General features: G+C 42.0%; 1 protein-coding gene across 2 annotated transcripts; it reads left to right on the plus strand.

Moving 5' to 3' along the window:
- The first annotated feature begins 360 nt into the window (after nt 1-360).
- Nucleotides 361-26,775, plus strand: asb7 (ankyrin repeat and SOCS box containing 7). Of its 2 annotated transcripts, none has more exons than XM_034529448.1 (5): nt 361-609; nt 1,344-1,460; nt 3,920-4,131; nt 8,773-9,378; nt 22,989-26,775. In XM_034529448.1, exons 2-5 carry the CDS (start codon nt 1,423-1,425, stop codon nt 23,126-23,128), a joined length of 996 nt encoding a protein of 331 aa, XP_034385339.1. In that variant the 5' UTR covers nt 361-609; nt 1,344-1,422; the 3' UTR covers nt 23,129-26,775. The 2 variants fall into 2 exon arrangements, with proteins under 2 accessions (XP_034385339.1, XP_034385340.1); XM_034529449.1 differs by having other exon boundaries at nt 381-471.

Below are 26,775 nucleotides of genomic sequence, written 5' to 3' on the forward strand. Positions count from 1 at the left end.
AGTTCTATATGTTTGCTCTAACAGGGTTCTATGTTCCCCAGTCACATCGGAAAAAGAAAGAACTCCCCCAAAAAACCTTAAAGAGGAAAACGCAAAGAAACCAGGAGAGCAACAGAGGTTTCTTTTATTTGTAACAGTGTTTTTGAAGTGTGGTATTAGCCTTACTGTACTAGTCACAATATTCCCTCAGTAGAATATGTTGTGTATTTCCAACTTTCCGGTTCCACCACAATGTGTGTGTTAATCATTGTTTGGTTCTTGTTAGTTTTTGTTCTCCATTTTTTGTCAATTCTACGTTTTGTAAGTTTAGAGTTGAGGAAACTTTTCTTTTATTCTGAAGGATTGGAGACGCCGGAAATCGTATTGTTTTTGCTGCTGGGGTCAAACTGATGTGTTCACAGAGACTTTGTTGTTAAAGCGGATTGTTCAACAACGAAATGATGCGCAACACTGAAAGCGACTGACATTTAGGCAAGTTTCAAGAGACACTGTTACCGTGAAGTGATGGATCTGAGTTGAAAGCGACTGGAATATGCAGCTTTGACAACTTCAATTATTGCTGTCTGGAAGCTGATTGGCTCAGTTACACGTCGGCTCAGCGTCTGTCAAGTATGTTGAGTCTTTGTTTTATAGTATCAAAGTTGTTGTGTTCGTCAGTACACATGTGGAGTCCACTTTAATATCGATGTATTGGGGTTTTATCTGGAGTTACCCACTGCAGCAAGTAACGTAACAAAAAGTCAACACTAGCTAGCAAGCTAGCGTTAGTGAGTTTGTTAGCTTGCTGGCTAGCCAGCGGTAGCTAACTGTTACCAGCCTTCATTCGGAGGTTTTGTCACAGAGTGTTAATTTATTACATATTCTGCAATGTGTGAAACGAAGTGACTGTGTCTGCCCGCTTGGCCCCTCGGCTTCTGTTAGTCATGTCCTGTTTGACTTGCGCGTGGTTTGTATTGTTGGTTATTTTAGCAAGTAAAGCCATTCTATTGTCCATTGTTTTTCATCAACGGTGAAGCTAACCAACTAACAAGGTGACGTTAGAGTGAGATGTGACAGCCGGACATGAAGAGTGATGTGCTCACTGGGCCGTTAGCTCATTTCACACCTGAGCTCTCTTCTATTGGCAAGTTGAGAATGTGCAACATTCATCTCATTTATTGGTAATGTTGCTGTTATTATTATTAGTAATCGTAATAATGTATGCATAACAAATCCATCATATTTGGTGACGTAATGGCTCAACAATACATCAAATAAAGATGATATTAGATCATTTCTGTGTTTCTATCCAGCTTCCCACCTTCTTGCTGACCGGCTCCACATGATGTGTTTGTGTGTTGCAGGACCAGCAGAAGAAGCGCTGTCCTCGTCCTCTCAGCCTTCCTCACAGTGCACCTGTATATTTACAGGTGCAGCTCCGATATGACTAAGAGAAGCCCGTCTCTTCAGCTTGTCAAAAGGTACTTAATTTTGTATTTTTTACTTGAATGTTCAATAAATAAGTTCAAATACTTAAACAAAGTAAGATTTGGCTGCACTGGGTGTGATATTCAATGTACGCTGATGATACAGTGATTTATGTGCACTCAAAGAACAAAGAGCAAGCTGCCCCTAAGCTCACGTCCACAATGATGAATGTAACTAAATGGCTTTCAGATTCCTGCCTTGACCTGAATGTTAAAAAGACTTCAAAGTGTCACCGGAGCCAGGTGTTTATGTTGCTGGTGAGAGGCTACAGGTAGTGTCAGAATTTAAATATATAGGAAGTGTTATTGATTCTAATCTCTCAGGTCAAACATGTGACAAAGATCTTACAATGAAACCTCATGAATGTTAGATATATAAGAAACGGTCTAACCATGCAGGCTGCGAGACTGTATTTTAATGCAACGATTATCTCCCATCTGACTGCTCAACCAGCTGGGCGCAAGCCAGCAGCACAGCATTAAAATCTATCCATATTCTCCATAAACAAGCTCTAAAAACACCATCACTGCAATATCAAGCAGCATACCTTGAGTTGGGAGAACCTCATTACATTCACTAATGTGTGTCTGGTCTTTAAAATGTTACATGGTATGGCTCCGCCTCCGCTGAGTGATTTTATTAAACAACGCACTCTATGGCAGACACACTAGATCTGCTTCAAGAGGTGATTGTGTCATCTCACATTGGCCAAGCTCTTTTAGCAAAGTGGCATTTTCTGTGAATCCAGCAAATTCGTGGAATGCTCTTCATCACACAAACGCACAAAAAACCCGTACAAAACATTCCAACATGGCCTTAAGGAACGGCTTGTTGCCAATCAGGTGTGCAGCATTAAAGCACCGTCTGTCCTGCTTGCTTGGTGTATATGTGTATTTGTCTTGTTAGTGTGGATGTATGTTATGTGCCTCCAGTGTTCTACTGTATATGTGCTCGTACTGTAGGTACACTTTTCTTTTGCATATATGTGAATCTGTTTTGTCCATACATCACAGTCTGTCTATCGATGAATCTCAGTTGCATTATGTTATTGGAAATAGGCTGCTTTCAAAAAATCTGGCCTGGGACAGCAGATGAAAATTAGCCCCTCTGGCTCCCTTACAGTTTTACTGTTGATTGGTGTGCATTGTACCTGTAAAATAAACAATTACATGAAGTAGTTTCTCTCATTAACAGAAACTATCAGAGATGTGGTCCTGAACAAACCATGTGGTCTCTGAACCTCCATGTCCTCAGAACCTGCGATTTAAATTGCAACTAAGATTTAGCGGCAGGATACACATATTTGTTTATACGACACCAGATGTATGCATAGGCTATGAGTGACAGGGGAAAAAGATCAGATGTTCTGTAAAACCAATTCCCTTTGCAGTTGTAATGTAAGCTGGCAGAATCTTCATACTGCAGTGGATTGTAAGGAGACAGTATTTATTGTAGGGTTATGTTCTATGATTTACCTTTTTTATACAAATCTGAGACAATTAAAAGTACCACTAGACTAAATAATAAAGCAAAGTGTATATTTGACCATATTTCCATTTCTTTAGCAGCTACTGATATTGTCTGCTGTTTTGAAAATTCCCAAAACCTAAAGCTGTTTTTGTTGAACACATTCTAAATCACAGCTGAGCTCGTCTGATGCCAACCAACATAACATATTCATTCTCTTTGATCATCATTTTGTATTGCTTGTTGTGTTTTGTCATACAGTTTTTATGTCAATCAATTATCACCGGTGTAAATGGGTAATTTACAACAGTGATCCATGTCTGTGTCGACGTGTCGGTCCACTTTTGTTGTACAGCGGCGTCTCAGAGAGGATCTTCTTGACCGAGGACAGACGCTGGCTGGCAGAGGGCTCTTTAACCAGAAAGCAGTTGGCCTCTTATCAAGTTACTCACTGTGTTAACATGAGCTAGTGGCCACTGAGATGATCTGCTGTTGGACACGTTTGTCATTTTAACCAGAGAAAGTTAACGCTGACTAAAAAGCTGCGACCTGAATGTTTACCAACCACATTGTCTGAACTCTGAGTTACTCACCATGTGTGCACCCAAATTATTTGTCACATTAAAATGTTCACTCACATATTCGGTGAAATGTTCTTACCATTAGCCCTGATTGTGCAGCGCTGTAACACTAGCAGGCTAAAGAGGTCAAAACACAGTTGAGTAAGTGAGTGTGTAAAGATGTTATTTCATATTAAAACATCTTTGACCCTAGTGGGGACAATGTGTACTGCCTCCCTTTGCAAGGCGCATTAGACAATGATGTATATGTGACATATATGCGAAATATGTATATTATTTTGGATGGGAGAAAATGTTCATAGCACAACGGTGAGGTCACCAACCCTCGTGAGAAACTCAGACATACTGAATAGGTTCACTGGTTTTTCCGTACAGATTAACATTCCCATTCCAAACTTTGACAGGATGCTGAACCATCACTGCAGAAGGAACCCTGAGCTTCACGAGGAGCTGCAGATCCAGGCTGCAGTGGCAGCGGGGGATGTCTGCACTGTCAGGAGGATGCTGGAGCAAGGATACTCACCCAAGATCCGCGACGCCAACGGCTGGACGCTGCTTCACTTCTCTGCTGCCAAAGGAAAAGAGAGATGTGTCCGAGTCTTTCTTGAGCATGGAGGTCAGAGGCTTTGTCTTTTTTTGTCACGCTGTTGAGGTTGGCTTCATGTGGCGCTGAGCATTATTTCATAATGGGTCTTAACACTAGAGGTCACTATCTGACTGGAAGAGACAGCCTTTCATTCAGCTGTGTGTTGGTTGAAAGCCATTCCAGTTGAACAATATATAACATGTCACACATATGTCTTCAGACGGCAAGGTAACAGACCTCACAATATGTGAAATATGTGATGTCAAATATTTTGTTTTCTAAATCTATATATCAGGATTTATAGTTGGCACTATGAACAGCATTTGATGTACACAGCAAATCAAAATACAACACACTTATATTTTGGTTTTATTTCCTTCAACGATAGACTGATGTTTCAATTACGTTCAGTAAACTTAGATTTCTCTAAGCTTTGATACGTCACTAAAGCAAACAAAAAACACCTTTTCTAACACATATCCACATTTTAATGCATAATAACTGTAAACTATAGTGCATTATATAATTACAACTATGGTCATTATAATTAATTTATAATACAGTTCAGTGAGTGACCAGCAACTAAAAAGTCATCTTAAAATGCTTAATGTGTTATAATTATTGTTATAAAGCATGATGTACGTGGGCATTATAAAAGGGTTACAGCACTTTTCAAAGTACAAAGTACTTCACATAACAAGAAAAGCAGAAACATTCAGCACAAGCAACAATACAACAACAATTAAAACAGACCAGTACAGGACATCAATAATAGTTATGTTACCTGTAATTACCGTGACTCCAATATTGCAGTAACACAGCATGGGCATGTGAACCAGGGAATATATTAAAGAAAGAGTTATTGATGACATTTCTACAGCTGGGGGAAACCCCAACATCTATAACCCCTGTTGTGTTACAATTCTTTCAAAGTTTCCTGTAGCTTTAATTATATTTTACACCTTAAAGACAACTGCGTGTCCTCTAAATTACTAAATGGATTAATTGCGTTCTTGGTTTTGCATTACCTAAAGGCAGGGATGGATACTGAAACTCGGTATTAAACATGCCTCGGATTATTAAAGATCGACAAGCTCCGACCTTACTAGTACTTTTTAATAGTACTTTGAATTTTATGGTGTAATTTAATATCACGCATTTCTACTGCTTTCTGTGAGCTCCTCAAACTACACACATACACACACACACACACACACGCACACACACACACAGACACACACTACACACACACATACACACACACACATAGACACACACGCACACACACACAGACACAAACTACACACACACACACACACACATAGACGCACACACACACACAGACACAAACTACACACACACGTACACACACACACACACACACACAGACACGCACGCACACACACACACACACACAGACACAAACTACACACATACACACACAGACGCACACACACACAGACACAAACTACACACGCACACACACACACAGACACAAACTACACACACACGTACACACACACACATAGACACACACGCACACACACACACAGACACAAACTACACACACACATACACACACACACATAGACACACACACGCACACACACACAGACACAAACTACACGCACACACACACACACACATAGACACAAACTACACACACACACACACATAGACACACACGCACACACACACAGACACAAACTACACACGCACGTACACACACACACACACAGACACACACGCACACACACACACAGACACAAACTACACACATACACACACACACACAGACACAAACTACACACACACGTACACACACACATAGACACACACGCACACACACACAGACACAAACTACACACACATACACACACGCACACACACACAGACACATAGACACAAACTACACACACACACACACACATAGACACACACGCACACACACACACACAGACACAAACTACACACACACATACACACAGACACACACGCACACACACACAGACACAAACTACACACATACACACACACACCTAGACACACACGCACACACACACACAGACACAAACTACACACACACGTACACACACACAGACACACACGCACACACACACAGACACAAACTACACACACACATACACACACACACACGCACACACACACAGACACAAACTACACACACACACACACACATAGACACAAACTACACACACACACACACATAGACACACACGCACACACACACAGACACAAACTACACACACACGTACACACAGACACACACACACACACACAGACACAAACTACATACATACACACACACACCTAGACACACACGCACACACACACACAGACACAAACACACACACACACGCACACTTGGGACACAAACACAGACACAGACACAAACACACACAGACACAAACACACACACACTTGGGACACACACACAGACACAAACACACACACACACACACACACACATAGACACACACGCACACACACACACAGACACAAACTACACACACACATACACACAGACACACACGCACACACACACAGACACAAACTACACACATACACACACACACCTAGACACACACGCACACACACACAGACACAAACACACACACACACACGCACATGCATGCAAAAAACATGCACACACACACAAACTACACACGCACACACTCACACACACACACACACACACATACACATGCACTTTTGACACAAACACACACACACACAGACAGACACACACAGACACAGACACAAACACACACACACACAGATACAAACACACACACACACACACACTTGGGACACAAACACAGACACAGACACAAACACACACACACACAGACACAAACACACACAGACACAAACACACACACAATTGGGACACACACACAGACACAAACACACACACACAAACACACACACACAGACAGACACACACAGACACAGACACAAACACACACACACACAGATATAAACACACACACAGACACAAACACACACAAACACACACAAACACACACACACTTGGGACACACACACAGACACAAACACACACACACACAGACACAAACACACACAGACACAAACACACACACAATTGGGACACACACACAGACACAAACACACACACACACAGACACAAACACACACAGACACAAACACACACACACACAGACACAAACACACACAGACACAAACACACACACACACTTGGGACACACACACAGACACAAACACACACACACACAGACACAAACACACACAGACACAAACACACACACAATTGGGACACACACACAGACACAAACACACAGACACAAACACACACAGACACAGACACAAACACACACACACAGACACAAACACACACAGACACAAACACACACACACACAGACACAAACACACACACACTTGGGACACACACACAGACACAGACACAAACACACACACACAGACACAAACACACACAGACACAAACACACACACACTTGGGACACAATCACACACACACAGACAAACACACACATGCACACGAGGCAGTGGCGGTGAAATGAACCAGGTAGTCGAGGCAACTAGGTTACCTATTCAATACTTTATCAATACATCTGTTCAATGAGCATGAACATGTAAACAGAAGTGAAACCAAATTATGTTTTTCTTTTTTTAACAAATAAGCTCAAACTGTCTAACTGTAAACGTCTCTGCAGGCTGAGACGAGGCAAACTGGTGTCTGATGTCTGTGTTTCATTATTGATTCTTATCATTTATACACTTTATTGTTATAGATTTATGTTAGATTTGTTTCCAGTGAGATATGAATTACTTTATATTATGACTTTGCTGTTGGAAACATTACTGTTACCTCTCTATAAACAATATTTAGATATATGAATTAGAAATAACTTCTAATCTTTAAAATCCTATGTTTTTTTTAAAGCAAATTAGTCATAAGAGTAGCTCCATGTAGTAATAAAATCCTAAAGATATCAATCCCTATTTCTCAAACATGGGATTACAGATGCCACTAAATCTCACACACTGCTCCTTTGAGTAAAGCTTAAAGCTGAATGAACTGGCTCTTGGACACTTGGAGGCAGCACAAAATACTGACACATTATCACCTAATAAAGTTATTATGGTGTGGAAATCTTGGCCACTCTCCAGCTGCCTTTGTTGGCATAGACAAACCGTTCCTCTTCGATGAGATTTCCCTAAAAAGGAAACTGATATGAAATGTCCTGCGTCTGAAACATGTTATCCCACATCAAACTACACAACTACTATTTCTACTCCGTCTGTATATATAATATTCTTCTTGTTTTTACTCTTTTATCTTATTTATGTTATTATACTACTTGTTTTTTACTTATTACTGTGAGCAATGCTGCTGTAATCCTGTAATTTCCCCACTGAGGGACTAATAAAGGATTATCTTATCTTATCTTAAACAGTTAAAGGATGTTTAAAGTGTTTACACTGAGGACATCTGTTGCTTACTCATAATGTCTAGCTGTGTGTGTAAAAGTGTATCTATAGTATTATAATAATAACTAGAGGACAGTTAGTGTGGAGTTTCACAGCCTGAAAGCTCACATCCTGTTGTATTGATGTTCCTCTCATTTCCACTCTCCCATGTGCAGCTGACCCCACAGTGAAGGACTTTATTGGTGGCTTCACTGCACTTCACTATGCTGCTATGCATGGCAGAGCACGCATCGCCCGACTGATGCTGGAATCCGAGTTTCGCAGTGATATTATAAATGCAAAAAGCAATGACGGCTGGACGCCACTGCACGTGGCCGCCCACTACGGCCGAGACTCGTTTGTACGCCTCCTCCTCGAGTTCAGGGCCGAGGTGGACCCCCTGAGTGACAAAGGGACCACACCACTACAGTTGGCCATCATCCGTGAGCGCTCCAGCTGCGTACGGATCCTTCTGGACCACAGTGCCAACATTGACATTCAGAACGGCTTCCTATTGCGATATGCCGTCATCAAAGGCAATCACTCATACTGCCGCATGTTCCTGCAGCGGGGAGCGGACACTAACCTGGGACGGCTTGAAGACGGCCAGACGCCCCTGCACCTGTCCGCCCTCAGGGATGATGTGTTATGCGCCCAGATGCTCTACACGTACGGGGCTAATGCCAACACCAGGAACTACGAGGGCCAGACACCAGTCGCTGTATCTGTTAGCATGTCTGGAATCAGCCGGCCCTGTCTGGACTTCCTCCAGGAAGCCACCAGTGAGTCTCACCAACACACTACCCGTCACACAAGCATGTCCCACACTTACAACAATTCAGCAACTAGTTAGCCTTGTGAATATCAATAATGATAACACAAATCATAATACGTTTTATCTCACCAACATTTAAAACCCTAGAGGTATTAAATATACTTAATAGAACCACAAAAAAGAAAAGCCTTTAGAAAGTGTATACAAGCAAATGGTTGATGTCACACATGCTAAATTACTTGACTATAAACCCTTTACTTAAATTAGTCATAAAGTAATTTTCTGCAATCAATAGTTTGATTAAATCTTTTTAGAAACTCCAATAGGGAGAAAAGAAATTGCGCTTAAATACATTATTTTAATACATGGCTCAACTAACAAAGTACAGTTTTGAGAGTTGAAGTTGTGGTATTTAATGGTCTTGTGTTACTTTGAATGACTTCAAGGAGCTCTCATTCTGTGTTGACTTTGGTGTTCGCTGTGGGCCAAAGTGGGCGTGTTTCCTTTAAGGAAACCGCTCATGTTACTGGAGAAGGGTCCTCCAGTGTGCTGTGGCCCTGGTTCTGCCATGCCTCTCTTCTCTCCATGGGGCCCAGCAGTACGACCTGGGCCTCGGTAAAACGGTAAAACAGATGTATACAATTCAATTGGTATCGGCGCAAAGAAAAGTGATCAAGGCATCTCTAAAAGTTGTATTTGCTCCCTTTATTCGTTTGTGCTGATCCTTGACTCAAAACCGTCATACAGTACAAACCATGAGTTTCATGATTCGTTGCACCCCTATTGTGCAAAGAATCTATATAATATAGTACAGTGATGAAACTTGTGATATACACACCGAGTATTGAGACTTTAAGACTTCCAGTATGAGTACAACTGAGTCCTTAACCATTAAAGGAAATCAGTGAAAGTGAATGGGATTACAAGTTTAGCACAAAAAAGTGATTGAGCTTGTGAGGAGGAAGTAGAACAATGTAAAGGGTTCACGATGGCCGCTTGCCAGCACAAAGTTATAATGACTAGTGTTCAGTCCCAGAACAATCCCAGGGTGGAGGAACAGGAGAGCACATTACCTGAAGCATTATGATTTAGTGAACAATGGCTACATTCCTCCACTGCCCCCTGCTCTTTGATATCAAAGATATCAAAGAGCTGTGCACTGATTCAGACAAGTCCTTTCAGAGACTCCAATCCCTCAGCCAGATCACATATCTGTGGGTTATTGATTACACCTCTACCTCCTGGATTAACTCGTATGCCATGAAAGGCTTGTCCCTCACTGTATGACAGGCACCCATCCCTTTTCCGCTGCTGCACACATCAACGTTTCCCCGAGGTTTTTCATGTCAAATACTGCAACATGTACAGTGCATCCGGAAAGTATTCACAGCGCTTCACTTTCCCCACATATCATCATGTTACAGCCTTATTCCAAAATGGATTCAATTATTTTTTTCCCTCCAAATTCTACATACAATACCCCATAATAATTATGTGAAAGTTTTTTGGGAAAAACTTTGCAAATCTATAAAAAACAAAAAAGTATTCACAGCCTTTGCCATGACAAAAAAATTGAGCTCAAACCAAGCCATGAAGTCCAAAAAATGGTTTGTAGATCTCCAAGACATGATTGTATCGAGGCACAGATCTGGCGAAGGGAACAGAACCGTTCTGCAGCATTGAAAGTCCCAATGAGCACAGTGGCCTCCATCATCTGGAAATGGAAGAAGTTTGGAACCACCAGGACTCTTCTTAGAGTTGGACGCCCAGCCAGACTGAGCGATCGGGGGAGAAGGGCCTCAGTCAGGGAGGTGACCAGGAACCAGATGGTCACTCTGACAGAGCTCCAGTGTTGTTCAATGAAGAGAGGAGAACCTTCCAGAAGGACAACCATCACTGCAGCACTCCACAAATCAGGCCTGTTTGGTAGAGTGGCCAGACGGAGGCTACTCCTCAGTAAAAGGCACATGACAGCTCGCCTGGAGTTTGCAAAAAGGCACCTGAAGGACTCTCAGACCATGAGAAATAAAATTATCTGGTCTGATGAAACAAAGATTGAACTCTTTGGCCTGAATGCCAAGCGTCATGTCTGGAGGAAACCAGGCACTGCTCATCACCTGGCCAATACCATCCCTACAGTGAAGCATGGTGGTGGCAGCATCATGCTGTGGGGATGTTCTTCAGCAGGAGGAACTGGGAGACTAGTCAGGATTGAGGGAAAGATGAATGCAGCAATGTACAGAGACATCCTGGATGAAAACATGCTCCAGAGCGCTCTGGACCTCAGACTGGGGCGACGGTTCATCTTCCAACAGGACAACGACCTGAAGATAACAAAGGACTCTGTGAATGTCCTGGAGTGGCCCAGCCAGAGCCCTGACTGGAACCCCATTGAACATCTCTGGAGAGATCTGAAAATGGCTGTGCACCGACACTCCCCATCCAACCTGATGGAACTTGAGAGGTTCTGCAAAGAAGAATGGGAGAAACTGCCCAGAAATAGGTGTGCCGAGCCTGTAGCATCGTACTCAACAAGTTATATTTTCGTTCTTTATTTTTGATAAATTTGCAAAAATTCTAAACAAGCTTTTTTCATTATGGGGTATTGTGTGTAGAAGTTTGAGGAAAATAATGAATTTAATCCATTTTGGAATAAGGCTGTAACATAACAAAATGTGGAAAAAGTGAAGCGCTGTGAATAATTTCCGGATGCACTGTACAACTGTCCAAAATAGTATACAGTACATACTCTACATCATTTTTTACATACACATCTAGATTCTTTAAACTCTATGAATTATTACAAAAGGCATAATGCTTCCTGTAGACTCTACAGTAGCCTCAGGTCAACAGACTGCATACTCTACAGTGTAGAGTATGCAGTCTGTTGACCTGAGGCTACTTTTTGCTCTAAATGTGACAAATAAACGGCAGGGAAATGCAAATTACTCGCCTGAGTATATAGGGCTCTTATTTTGAAAGATAAGAACAGAAGGACCGAGTCTGGTCTGTGTTGACTTTGTCAAGGTTTAAAGAAGTAATTCAGTCTGGGACAATCTGTGTTGCTTTTTCGCCACATAATATTCAAGTCCTGTGTGAAATATTCATGACAAAAACAACAAACTACAAAACATATTGACACGCAAATTAATTTAAAAAAGCCATATGTTAATAATCCATGTAAGATTATTGTATTATGCTGCGTTCACACCAAACGCTAAGCAAATTATTGCGTTGTGTTACTCGTGGGGGTCATTTGTGTTAGACGCACCAGAGAGGAGTAGATTATCTCCATGGAAACAGTTATCAACTAAGCCATTTATTGTTGCCGTCAACAATGAAAGAAATAAACACTATTTCTGCTTTGTCCATGTTGTGAATGTCCCACATATCCATGGAAACTAAACGCGGTCTCGTCTGGGTCTGTAACATCATCCAGAGGCGCTCTGTATTCACTTCATCGAACCGGCCCACACGTCGCTTGCTTTACGACAGCTATATGAACCCAAAAGAAACTATTTTGTTGGGATTTCATTATTTCTTTACACACTATTCGGAGCAATAATGAGCAGTAGACAAGTACTTGCTATGTAAATAACTATTTTTGATGCATTTTCTTAAAAGGGACCATGTACAGTTAAAACAAATGTCACCATTTGATGCTCTGTACCAGATTGTAGCTACAGCTCATTTGCATCTGTAGTCCCTTGACAGACACAACAAACATAAAACAATAGCAAACAGTAAATGATAAAACACAATACAACAGTATATGTGGTACATTTATAATTCTATAGACCATGCACACATTTGAAAATAATCTAAAATTCACAAAGCTCAGCAGATTGTATTTCTCCAGTATCCCACAGTGATGAAAATCAAATGGCTTTTTGTCCAATGTTTTAAGTTTGTTTATATAGGGATTCCAGTGGTCTTATGGTTGTTTCACCTGCCTGCCCCCAATATGTAATGCAATATGACATATGGGAAAGGACCATGGGGCGTCCATACAGATCTTGGTAGCATCCAGAGAGAGAGTTTCTGATATGTTTAGAATTAGCCAAATTGTACTTTATAGTCTTAACCATTCTCTTTACATCTTTCTTGCAGTTCAAATTTGTATCCAGTATCACACCAAGATATTTATGATCAGTAACCATTTCAATCCTTTCACCTTTGATAAGAATATCAGCATCAGGAGGTTGTGTGTTGGTTTTGGAGAAAAACATAGCTTTTGTCTTGTTGACATTTAGAATCAGACATGATTGATTAAGCCAGTGTGTGATCCTTTCCAATGCATTTGTTAGCTTGTCAGCTGCTATCTCAGTAGTTTTTGCATGTGTGTAAACAACAGTGTCATCTGCATATATTTGCAGTTCTACATCATGACACTGTTCAGGGAGATCATTGATGTATAAACTAAATAATAAGGGACCTAACACTGACCCTTGTGGAACACCCATTGTGCATTCCCTGTTTCTGGACAGTGCATCACCAACTTTATCCTGTTCGATAAATATGAAGACATCCATGCCAGTGCTTCAGATGAGAAGTTAAATTGAGAGAGTTTAGATATTAAAACATCATGATTGACTATTGAAAGCTTTACGCAGATCTAAAAATACAGCACCGACTACTCCCCCTTTGTCGAGCCATGAACATAAACATAAAGTGGAGTAATGTCTACCTGAACAGAGAATGAGGTCACTCTCATGCAAGTCTTGACTGCATTTGACTCCAGCTGTTCTCATCCAGTGTGCGTGCCTATTCCTACAAAAAACAACGCACCTTAATTTGTAGATGTCCCACAAAATCATGTCAAATGTTATCCAGGTAATCATTATGAGGAAGTGTAAAGGGCATAAAAGACGGTGGCTGTGGATGGGTCCAACCAACCCGATCTCTGACCCAGGAGACCTCAGTCCGCTCCCTCGTGTAAAACAAGAAGTGAGCGTTGATTTCTTTGTCTTTTAACTTGCAAACTTCAGTAACGATACTTCCATAGTTATTTTAACCCAAACGACAATCTTTTGTTCATAAACCTAACCAAGTAGTTTTGTTACTTAAACCCAACTAAGTTGTTTCCTGTTAAGGTGGAAGCTAATTTTAAAAGACTGTATGCATGTAAAATGTTGCTGGGTTTCATTTGAAAGTGCACAGAAAATGTCACTTTTGGTAAGATATCATACAAGCTGTTGTATGAGGCTCATATATGATTGTGCATGTGAGTGACACTGGTTAGCTTATGGCCGTCGCTGTGCACTGCTCCTGTATGGCAGGTACAGCTGGTAACACCGCTTTGACTCTCAATGTGGTCTTGAAAGCGTAGCACTGTGGCCTTTTTCTGCACTGTTAGCACCATTAGCTGCTTGTTGAGAGCCCTCTGAGGGCAATAGATATACATTGTTTTATTGAGCTTTTTAACATCTTACGATTTAAAAGGCAGCTATACTGGGTTTGGGTTTTGTCACTTTTTTTATTTTTTATAATTGCATTCATAAACAACTGTCCAGTTTAAAGACTTCATGAAAACGTTTTTATTTTCCCACTGCACTGCTATTGAAGCATGCAGGTCGGTAGATGTTGATCCTTGTGCTGCCATCCCAGTTCTTGAAGGTGGGTGGGAGGGTAATTGCCTTGCATTAAAAGCATCATGGAGACGGTCATTTGTCCTGAAGTTTTGTTTGGTTTTGTCCACCTCAGCTGTTGGGTGTTTCCTTTGGTGGAGGGAGAGTAGAGTTCATAACAGGAGTCACTTGACCCACATCAGGGTGACAACATCAACACGCTTCACTTCCTGGATTCTTCCCTACGGTTAGCACACAGCTGATACCAGAGTGGATACGGAGGGATTTGAGATTCAGATTAATGTGTTTTGGAAAACAACTCAGCTGAAAGAGTAACATTTGATCTAGATGATTGATGTATGGCATTGGGGTATTGAGATGGTAGTCAGAAACAGTCTTTTTGTGATACTGCCACTTGAATATTACATAGGCAGACATGTTTAAATCCTACACAAGCATGTCGGCCTTATACTGCCAAGGGACTGTTTATCAGGCTTATACGTTTTACTAAAAGTAAAAAATATGGTTTAATATCATAATTCGCTCTCTCTCTTCCGGTAAGCGTATTGCATCACTTCCGGTTGCCAGCTTAGCAGCTCGCGATGTCTTCTTCTCCCCCTCCCACTCCCTCTTGCTCAGAGTGTCTCATGTAGAGCTATTCCTCTGCCTCCCTTAATGATAACGGTACATGCAACAAGTGTAATTCATTTGCTGGTTGGAGGCAGTTCTAAGTGGGTTAGATGCACGGCTCCGCACCATCGAAGCTCAGACAGTTACACTAGTTAGCCCGCCTCCCCCCAAGGTTATTATTGTAGGAGATTTTAATATTCATGTGGATATTGATAATGATTGCCTTAGTACTGCATTTATCTCATTGTTGGACTCGATTGGCTTCTGTCAGAGAGTACAGAAACCCACTCACTGCTTTGGCCACACCCTCGACCTTGTTCTTGCATATGGCATCGACATTGAGCATTTGGAGGTCTTCCCACAGAACCCTCTTCTGTCAGACCATTACCTCATAACTTTTGAGTTTATACTCCCGGAGTGTACACCGTTAGTCAAAAGTTTCTACACCAGATGTCTAACTGACAGTGCTGTAGCTACATTTAAAGAAGAGATTTCTTCTGCATTTGATTCAATACCACGTCTCAATGTGACGGAGGACTCCTGTGCTAACTTTAGTCCGTCCCAGATTGATCATCTTGTCGATAGTGCTACAGGCTCACTGAGAATGACACTAGACTTGATAGCCCCACTGAAGAAGAAGACAGTGAGGCAAAGGAGGTTTGCTCCCTGGTAGAACCCTCAGACCCGCGACCTAAAGCAAACTTAACACGAAACTTAACGAAAGCTGGAAAGCATATGGCGTTCCACCAATCTGGAAGAATCACGCTTAGTTTGCCGAGACAGCCTTACAACATATAAAAAGGCTCACTGTAATGCCAGAGCAGCCTATTACATTACATTACATTACATTACATGTCATTTAGCTGACACTTTTATCCAAAGCGACTTACAATAGGTGCATTAAACCATGAGTCCAAACTCAGAACAACAAGAATCAAGCAAGTACAATTTCTTCAATAACGTTAAACTACAGAGTACTATCTGTACGTGCCATTTAAGTGCTACTAAAGTGCTAAACAACAAAGTGCTAAACAACAAAGTGCTATCGGTAAGGGACATTTAAGTGCTACTAGAGTGCTACTACAGCGCTACCTTCCCTATTCAAGGTATAGTCACTAAGATGTGTTTTTAGTTTGTAGAGACTTTCTGCTGTCCTGATGTCAATGGGGAGCTCGTTCCACCAATGAGGAGCCAGCACAGCAAACAGTTGTGATTTTGTTGAGTGTTTAGCTCGAAGTGAAGGAGCTACAAGCCGATTGGCAGAAGCCGAGCGAAGTGAACGAGGTGGGTTGTACGGTTTGACCATGTGCTGGATGTAGACCGGACCCGATCTGTTCGCAGCACGGTACCCAAGTACCAATGTTTTGAAGCGGATGCGGGCGGCCACCGGTAACCAGTGAAGGTCGCGGAGGAGCGGAGTAGTGTGGGTACATTTCGGAGGTTAAAGACCAGTCGAGCAGCTGCATTCTGGATGAGCTGTAGAGGTCGAATGACATTAGCAGGTAGACCTGAAGGAGGGAGTTGCAATAGTCTAGCCGTGAGATGACCAGAGCCTGGACCAGAACCTGTGCCGCCTTCTGAGTGAGAAGGGGTCGTATTCTCCTGATGTTGTACAGCATGTACCTAGAGGAGCGTGTTATTGCGGTAATGTTGGCAGTCAGGGAGAGTTGACTGTCGAGTGTCACACCGAGGTTCCTGGCAGTCAGTGTCGGAGCCAGCACTGAGTTGTTGAAGTTAATAGTTAGGTCGTGGGTGGGAGAGCCTTTTCCTGGAAGGAGGAGAAGTTCAGTCTTGTCCGGGTTAATTTTCAGGTGGTGAGCGGACATCCACTGAGAGATGTCGGTCAGACAGGCAGAGATTCGTGCTGCTACCTGTATTTCAGATTGGGGAAACGAGAGGATCAGTTGGGTGTCGTCAGCATAGCTGTGGTAGGTGAAGCCATGCGAGCGAATGACAAAGCCAAGAGAGTTGGTGTACAGAGAGAAGAGAAGAGGACCAAGGACTGAACCCTGAGGGACCCCAGTAGTCAGAGGACAAGGCTCAGACACAGATCCTCTCCAGGTTACCCGGTAAGAGCGGTCGGTGAGGTAGGATGAGAAGAGTGAGAGCAGAGCCTGAGATACCCAGGTCCTGGAGGGAGGATATGAGGATCTGGTGGTTCACTGTGTCAAAGGCAGCGGAAAGGTCTAGAAGGATAAGGACAGAGGAGAGAGAGGCTGCTCTAGCAGTGTGAAGCTGCTCAGAGACAGCAAGGAGGGCAGTCTCTGTTGAGTGGCCTGCCTTGAATCCAGACTGGTGGGGGTCTAGAAGGTTGTTACTGTGAAGAAAGGAGGAGACTTGGTTAAAGATAGCTCGCTCTAGAGTTTTGGAAAGGAAGAGGAGGAGAGAGACAGGTCTGTAGTTGTTGACTTCAGATGGGTCGAGAGTGGGTTTCTTCCGGAGAGGGTTGACTCTTGCCTCCTTCAGAGAGTTAGGGAAAGAGCCGGCTGAGAGGGAGGTGTTAATAAGATGGGTGAGAAAGGGCAGAAGGTCCGGAGCAATGGACTGGAGAATGTGAGAAGGTATGGGGTCAAGGGGGCAGGTGGTTGGGGGGGCAGAGGTTACCAAGGTAAGAACTTGATTAGGAGACAGGGGGATAAAAGAGGAAAACAAGGGGGAAGAAGGTGAAGTTACTGGAGGTGTAGTTATGGAAGATGGATTAGTAAATGAGGAGCGTATGTCGTCTATCTTTTTTGTAAAGTAGTCAACAAAGTGGCTTGGTAGAAGGGTGGAGGGAGTGGGCGGACCAGGGGGGTCAAGGAGGTTGGAAAAAATTGAGAAGAGCTTTTTAGGGTTAGACAAAGAGGATTCGATTCTGGATTGGTAGAACAGACTTTTGGCTGGAGAGATAGAGGCAGAGAAGGAGGAGAGAAGAGATTGATAGGCGAGCAGGTCGCTGGTGTGTTTGGATTTTCGTCATTTCCTTTCCGATGCTCGCATAGTGGCTCTCTCGGCGCGCACTGGTTCGGACAGCCACGGAGCCGGAGAGGACTTGCGGACCTTTCGAGTCGTAAGAGGACTTGAGGACCTTTCGAGTCGTAAGAGGACAGAGAGAATCAAGAGAGGACGACAGCGTAGAGAGGAGAGTGTCAGTGGCAAAGTTAGGCTGCATGAGTGAGAAGGAATCGGTTGAAGGGAGGGCTGACAGAACAGAGGAGGCCAGAGAGGAGGGTGAGAGGGTGCGGATGTTGCGACGGACAGGTGCAGAGTCCATTGTGGGAGGGTTGTCAGTTCCAAAGAGTGGGAGAGAGTACGAGATGAAGAAGTGGTCAGAAACATGAAGTGGAGTTACAGTGAGGTTAGCTGTAGAGCAGTTTCTGGTGAACATATAGTCAAGGTGGTGTCCAGCTTTGTGAGTAGGAGGGGAAGGACTGAGAGAGAGAGCAAAGGAAGACAGTAAGAGTAGCAGGTCACATGACTTCTCTGTCTGGATGTTAAAGTCACCCAGGAGGATGAGCGGGGGGCCATTTTCTGGGAAGTTTGATAGGAGGACATCTAGTTCTTCCAAGAAGTCTCCCAAGGAACCAGGAGGACGATAGAGAACAACAATGGTTAGATGAACCGGATGAGTAACCGTCACTGCATGAAACTCAAAAGACAGTGGGGTAAATGGAAGCGGGTAGAGAGCAAAACTCCATTTGGGTGAGATGAGTAGACCTGTGCCACCACCCCGACCAGAGGGTCTGGGTGTGTGGCTGAAGGAGAAGGCCGAGGAGAGAGCAGCAGGGGTTGATGTGTTGTCTGGTGTGATCCAAGTCTCAGTGAGAGCCAGGAAGTCCAGCGATTGCTTGATAGCGAAGCCAGAGATGAAGTCCGCCTTGCGGTTGGCTGACTGGCAGTTCCAGAGGCCCCCTGTGACGAGGCGCTGGGTCTGTGTAGAGCGGGTGGGATAAATAAGAGAGGAAGGATTTTGATGCATGTGTGACCGAGTCCGCAGCCTATAATATCTACGAGTAGATGTGCACACAGGTATGGAAAGAAAACACATTATCACAGGGAAATGTTTATACTCAGCCGCCCTCAGCCACCACCGAAGACTCCCACGAAAGACTCCTAGGTCTTTATCCTCCGAGTCTTGACTCCCACGAAAGACTCCTAGGTCTTTATCCTCCGACTCTTCATACGAGGAGTCTTCCCTGACGCTTCAGCTGACGCTACAGGCCCCAACCTGGTTAAACACCCGAGTTGGCGGTAATTGGTTACAGCTGTGTCGAGCCCGTCCACAGGTCGTTGAAGGAATTGCCCACTCAGTGATCAATACTGGTAAGCAGGGGATCCTTGCTAACAGTGAAGTCTCAGTTTGCTAGAATGTGAAATTCTTGCCAAACTGATTAAGGACAAAGATCTGTTTACCTCAAGGTAAAAAGTAGAATAAAGTTTAGTCCCTAGTAGATTTGGATTACAGAGCAAATACTTAAATCCTAGCTGGTTTGGTTGACTTTTTAGACACTTGTCTAAAAAAGCAAGAAATCGCAGCTCATGGGTGTTCAAATTAGAAAGACAGTACAGACTAGCATTCTAGTATATATATACAGCAGATACAGTAGTATTACTCATCAGTAATAGAGAAAAATAAGAACAACCCCAGGGTTCTCTTTAGCACTGTAGCCAGGCTGACAGAGAGTCACAGCTCTGTGGAGCCGTGTATTCCTATAGACCTTAGTAGTAATGACTTCATGAACTTCTTCAATGAAAAGATTTGAACTATTAGAGGCAAGATTGATGATCTCTTGCCCTCAACTACTGCCGATCTGTTATCAAGAGGAGTGGCCTTGGAAACGGCTGTATGCCCTAGTGTATATTTGGATAGCTTTTCTACCATTAACCTAGACCAATTGTCTTCAACGGTTTCTACTTCTAAACCGTCTACCTGTCTCTTAGACCCCATCCCAACAAGGCTGCTTAAAGACGTGTTGCCTTTAATTGGCACCTCTCTGCTGGATATTGTTAATGTGTCTTTGTTAACAGGGCATGTACCACATTCCTTCAAATTAGCTGTAATTAAACCTCTCCTGAAGAAGACCACTCTTAATCCAGAGGTGTTGGCTAACTACAGACCGATCTCTAACTTTCCCTTCCTCTCTAAGATCCTTGAGAAAGTAGTCGCAAATCAGTTGTGTGACTTTCTACATCAGAATAGTTTATTTGAGGAGTTTCAGTCAGGATTTAGAAAACACCACAGAGACAGCACTGGTGAAAATTACAAATGACCTCCTAATTGCATCAGATAAAGGACTCATCTCTGTACTGGTCTTGTTAGACCTTAGTGCTGATAAAGGATTCATCTCTGTACTGGTCTTGTTAGACCTTAGTGCTGATAAAGGACTCATCTCTGTACTGGTCTTGTTAGACCTTAGTGCTGATAAAGGACTCATCTCTGTACTGGTATTATTAGACCTTAGTGCTGCGTTCGACACCATTGATCATGACATCCTATTACAGAGACTGGATCAGTCGATTGGCATTTCAGGTACTGCACTAAGTTGGTTTAAATCCTATTTATCAGATCGATCTCAATTTGTATTTGTAAACGATGAAGCCTCAATGACCACCAACGTTAATCACGGCGTTCCACAAGGTTCTGTGCTTGGACCAATTTTATTTACCTTATATATGCTTCCTTTGGGCAATATTATCAGGAAACACTGCATAAACTTTCATTGCTCTGCAGACGATACTCAATTATATCTATTGATCAAACCAGAGGAGACCAACCAGCTCGCTAAAATTCAAGAATGTCTTAAAGACATAAAAACATGGATGACCTGCAACTTCCTGATGTTAAACTCAGACAAAACTGAAGTTATTTTACTGGGCCTGAACACCTCAGAGATCAATTTTCTGGTGATGTGGTTTCTGTAGATGGCATTGCCCTGGCATCCAACACCACTGTAAAGAATCTCTAGTTATCTTTGATCAGGACTTGTCCTTTAACTCCACGTTAAGCAAATCTCAAGGATTGCATTTTTTCATCTACGTAACATTTCAAAAATCAGGCACATCTTGTCCCAAAAAGATGCAGAAAAGCTGGTTCACGCGTTTGTTACTTCCAGACTAGATTACTGTAACTCCTTATTATCAGGCTGCTCTAATAAGTCTCTTAAGTCCCTCCAGTTGATCCAGAATGCTGCAGCTCGTGTACTCACAAAAACTAAGAAAAGAGATCACATTACTCCTGTATTAGCTGCGCTGCACTGGCTCCCTGTAAAATCAAGAATCACATTTAAAATTCTTCTCCTCACCTACAAAGCCTTGATTGGTGATGCACCATCATATCTTAAGGAGCTTGTAGTACCATATTGCCCCACTAGAGAGCTGCTCATTAAATGCGGGGCTACTTGTGGTTCCTAGAGTCCTAAAAAGTAGGATGGGAGCAAGAGCCTTCAGTTATCAAGCTCCTCTTTTATGGAACCAGCTTCCACTTTCAGTCTTGGAGGCAGACAGTCACCTCATTTAAGAACAGACTTAAGACTTTCCTCTTTAATAGTGCTTATAGTTAGGGCTGAATCAGGTTTGCCCTGGTCGAGCCCCTTGATATGCTGCTATAGGCTTATAGGCTGCTGGGGGATGTTTTAGGATACACTGAGCACCTATCTCCTCTTCTCTCTCTCCTTATGGATGAATTTACATCTCTCCATTGCACCTTATTAACTCTGCTTCCTCCCCGGAGTCGTTGTGACTTCACGTCTCATAGGGTCCATTGGACCTGGAACCGGCCTCCCGCGTTGGCCCTGCTGATGCCCCGCCCCCTCCTCTCTACCTCCTTCTGTTTCATGGATTGGAGTTCCATTCATACATTGTCATATTCATGTAATGTGTTTATGTAACTCTGTAACTCTGTTCATCTGGTCACATGACATCTACTGCATCTGTCCATCCGGGGAGAGGGATCCTCCTCTGTTGCTCTCCTCTGGTTCTTCCCTTTTTTCCCTGTCAAAGGTTATTTTTGGGGAGTTTTTCCTGATCCGATGTGAGGTCAAAGGTCAGGGATGTCGTATGTGTACAGATTGTAAAGCCCTCTGAGGCAAATTTGTAATTTGTGATATTGGGCTATAAAAAAATAAACTGAATTGAATTGAAATAGTCATGTATTTAGCACTCAAATGAGCCATTTAACAGGAAGACGTAAAGACCCACACAGTCAGCTTGTGCCACTCAGTCAATGGGTCAGTGTGTCTCAACATGGCCATTGGTGATAGCTCAAGCACTTATCTTTGGCTTTCCATATTTTTATTTCTTGTTACTAATTTCCCAACATAAATAACGACTTGTCTGCAATATGCCAACAATCATTGCACCAATTAATGAGTCAGGCTGTAGTAATGAGCTCCCACTCAGGCATTAAGCCTTTGTATAATAACTGTTTCTGTTCCTCTTTCAGGGCAACCTCGGACTCTACAAGACTTGTGTCGTATAAAGATCCGTCACTGCATTGGCCTTCAAAGCTTGAAGTTGTTGGAGGATCTACCAATTGCAAAGGTTATGAAAGACTATTTAAAACACAAGTTTGACAATGTGTGAAGGCAACAACAATAGAAGAGGAGAGGCTGACTTAAAAAGTCCTTTCTATCATTTATAAAGACTATGCAATCACTATCCTCCTCGTCTGGAAGAAATGTCCACAGGTCTGCCTAGCTTGGTCGTCCAGTTCAAGAGCTCTCTGCTCCTTTGCTCTGTGTCAACCTTTTTACATTAAGAACAGTGGCTGGAGAATGAAATGGATCCGTCTCATGTGAGCAATGGTTATGGTCATTGTGGTAAAAAGAAGCTAGCAGTTGGCATTATTTCCATTTATGTTGTCACTGTAGAAATGTGCATGTTGTTATCTTCGTCATCAAGTGCATACCTGCCAAGTCTTTTTCTTCAACACTGAGCTATAGGAAACTAAACTCCAATTCTATCTTATTCAAATCAGCAAAGTTAAACTATTTGGATAATAGCTTTAAAAAAAACAACTAAAAACACTCCCTGATTTTGTTTCCTCACCCAATAGTGAAATACATTTAGGTTGTTTTGTCTTTGTCTGTTTTACCATTTAATGTAACGCTTATTGTTATTTATTCTTTATTATGTTCCTTTCCTTTTGGAAAATTGTTAAGAAGAACAGAAATAAATTATTACTTACCTAAAGTCCCAAAATAGCCTAGTTCCAAACCTCTGAATCTCCAATTTGTTGAAATAAGTGATTTAACATACTGGTGTTGTACCCATTGACAGTTCCAACAGCTGGCCAATCACAGCTAGCTACTGTATGTTGGAAGAAAAAAGCAGAGCTCCGTTTTGCAATTCTGCTTCAAACTGAACGCAGCAAGGAGAACGTTAGTTACAGTTTGGAGCTGTAGGCAGGTAGCCCGTCCCACGATGGACCCATTTATTACAGTAACTTATTGTCACAACTTTTGATCAATTGTTTACTGTGAGGATCTAATGATCATTTCAACAAATGTAACAACAATGTGCTTTAATCTGAGTCTGGCATATATTCAGCTCTTAAATTCTAAATTTTAAAATGAGAGTTACATTGGGCTTAATCTGAAATAGTGCCTGCCCATCATAACATCAATGTGTCAGATGAGCAAAGTGTGCTCACTGCTGAATCGTTGGCATTTCAACAGTGAGCTGAGAGGACATCTTGAGCTTTGGGACTGCCACAAAATCAGAGAGTGTATCAGTCCAAATTAACGCACAGGATTTGATTTACTACAACATGGCTCAAGGGTTTCTTCCTTATGGGAGAAAAACTTGCACGGATACATTTGTATTTTATAATAACGAGCAAGAATATAACATGCAGTTGAAATGATTTTGGAATTTAAGTTGGATAGAGAAAAGACATCTTTTGATACTCATGTCTACACTATGTGTTGGACTTTGAGAATGGAGTTCTGGAAGCACCACTTTTACTCACGAAAGCAGATGATCATCATGAATGAAGGTTTGGGATAACACTGACACAATCGCCACAAGCTACAGTCAATGTAAATATATTACCTGTACAACAGATATTTTTGTAGAATTTATTTAAGCAATGATCTCTGGTATCCTTAATGTATTTAAAGTTTGGAAAGTATTGTGATCTGTTTGGTGTGACTCAAGTATTTTTTAATTTGTCTGTGAGTCTGACTTAAAGAACTCTGTTGTATCAGAATCATTTGGAATCAACATTAGATCTTTATGGCAGAAACGTTGGGTGCTTTCTTAAAAATCATCATCTCTTGCAGGTAAATCTGTTGTGGAGATTATACTGTGAATTTTTAATTTTGACAATTCAAAATAAAATATAGGATTTGGGATCGAAATGATCCCCATGCTACAGGAAAAAAAATTTTTTCCGTGTCTCTGCATGTTTTTTTAAATCCATGGTGATATTGTGTTGCACCTAAAGTTTTTTTTTCTAAAATGTTGTATTCACAAATTCATTCTAACAATGTTCACCTGCATTAACATGTCAGTGTCATTTTCATATTTGGATTTGTCTGCAGCTTTGGATCGAGACATTTGGTGAAAAGTGCACATTCAGACATGCAGACTGTGCTATATGCAGGTAAACTGAGATTAACACTTGAATACATTTCAACAGACTATAAACAGGACAATGAGTAGTGAGTGTGTAGTTTAGGGGAGTTGCATTGAACAGACAACCACCACGATACACTCGACGGGGCTGCATCCATCAAAGGCTGAGTACAGATTGACAGGACCTCCAAATGCAGTCTGGTGTTCCTAAAGGCCCCTTAACACTGTGTCATCAAACCAAACCATTTCCTCTGAGGCGGAGAACAGTATGCGGCTATCGATATTGTGATATGACACTAGTTATTGTCTTAAATGTCCAATGTGGTATAATATGGGTTTCAAGGCTGCATTACAGTAAAGCGATTTATTTTCTGAACTTACCAGACAGTTTTAGCTGTTCTATTATTTGTCTTTACCCATTTCGTCATTATAATTCCTTTTTTTTATTTATCAAAAATCTCATTGTATAAATATTTTGTAAAAGCACCAATAGTCAACACTACACAATCTTTGCAATATCGATATCATGGTTCCATTTCTTCCCTCAAAACATGACGTTTAAAAATGAAAACATGATGACATATAGTAGATGACATATCTCTGCTTGAATATAGCTTTTCTATTTCTATCACCAAAGCTTCTTCACACAATTTGACACGCCCCAAAACCGATATTGCAGATTGTATCTTAGACTTTATGAGACCATCTCCCACAATGTGACATACGATGAACCTGTAAGATCGCTGTTATCGACCACTTTATGGGGGCCTTAATCCATCGAATGCTGCATTGATATTTGTTTAATGGTGCCCTTGGAGGTTGGTCATGTTTTTGGTGACGACTTTGTATTTTCCAGTGTGTCCAGTTGGTCATCAGTTGTTTAAACATGATTTATTTGATCACTACACATTTGGGAGATAATAAATACTTTGAGTACTCCTGAGGTTACCTCTGTTATGTTCTACTTTGACAGCCATTTGAAACCTCCCAACACTAAACTTGTATTTTGATACGGATCCCCTCAAATAGCTTGTTGTTTGTGAGGGTGGAGTATCTCTTGGCACAGGTACAGCCCACGAGCCCTCTTCCCAATTCACTTGAGTAGGCGAATACCTCAGAAAGAGGCAGTCGCTGAAATGGAACTATCACAAAACCAGACAATTTGTTCAAATAGGCATTTATTTTCTATTTGACAGTGTGTGCATATGGCCTGCGTTTTTGATTGTAGGTCCAGAAGTAGTTTACTGCTTGAATCTAATTGATTTGACTATTACTGCATAAGTATTTTACTGATACATTATTGATGCAGCCCCCTCCCCTTTCAACTCTCAGATTATTTTGATAATACAGTATTCCTGGGTGTGAGGGAAAATAAACTTTTTGTGTTTATCGCACCAGAATATTATCCACCACAGTTCTGTTTCATGTTCCATTGATCCATCGATCTCTCTGTACGGGATTCTGAATTTGATACGATGCCATTTTGCAGTAACAGTTTTGTATTGTGTGTGAATGAGTTTGTCATCCATCGACTGCCTTCTCCAATCGGTCTTATGTGGCTATCAAATGGCTGTAAGTCTTCCACACCATTAACTACTGAATGTACAGATTATGCAGAAGAACCATTCATGAATAAACTAAAGTGAACATTT

Source organism: Cyclopterus lumpus, chromosome 3, assembly GCF_009769545.1.
Source record: "Cyclopterus lumpus isolate fCycLum1 chromosome 3, fCycLum1.pri, whole genome shotgun sequence".
In the NCBI taxonomy this organism is placed as follows: Eukaryota; Metazoa; Chordata; class Actinopteri; order Perciformes; family Cyclopteridae; genus Cyclopterus; species Cyclopterus lumpus.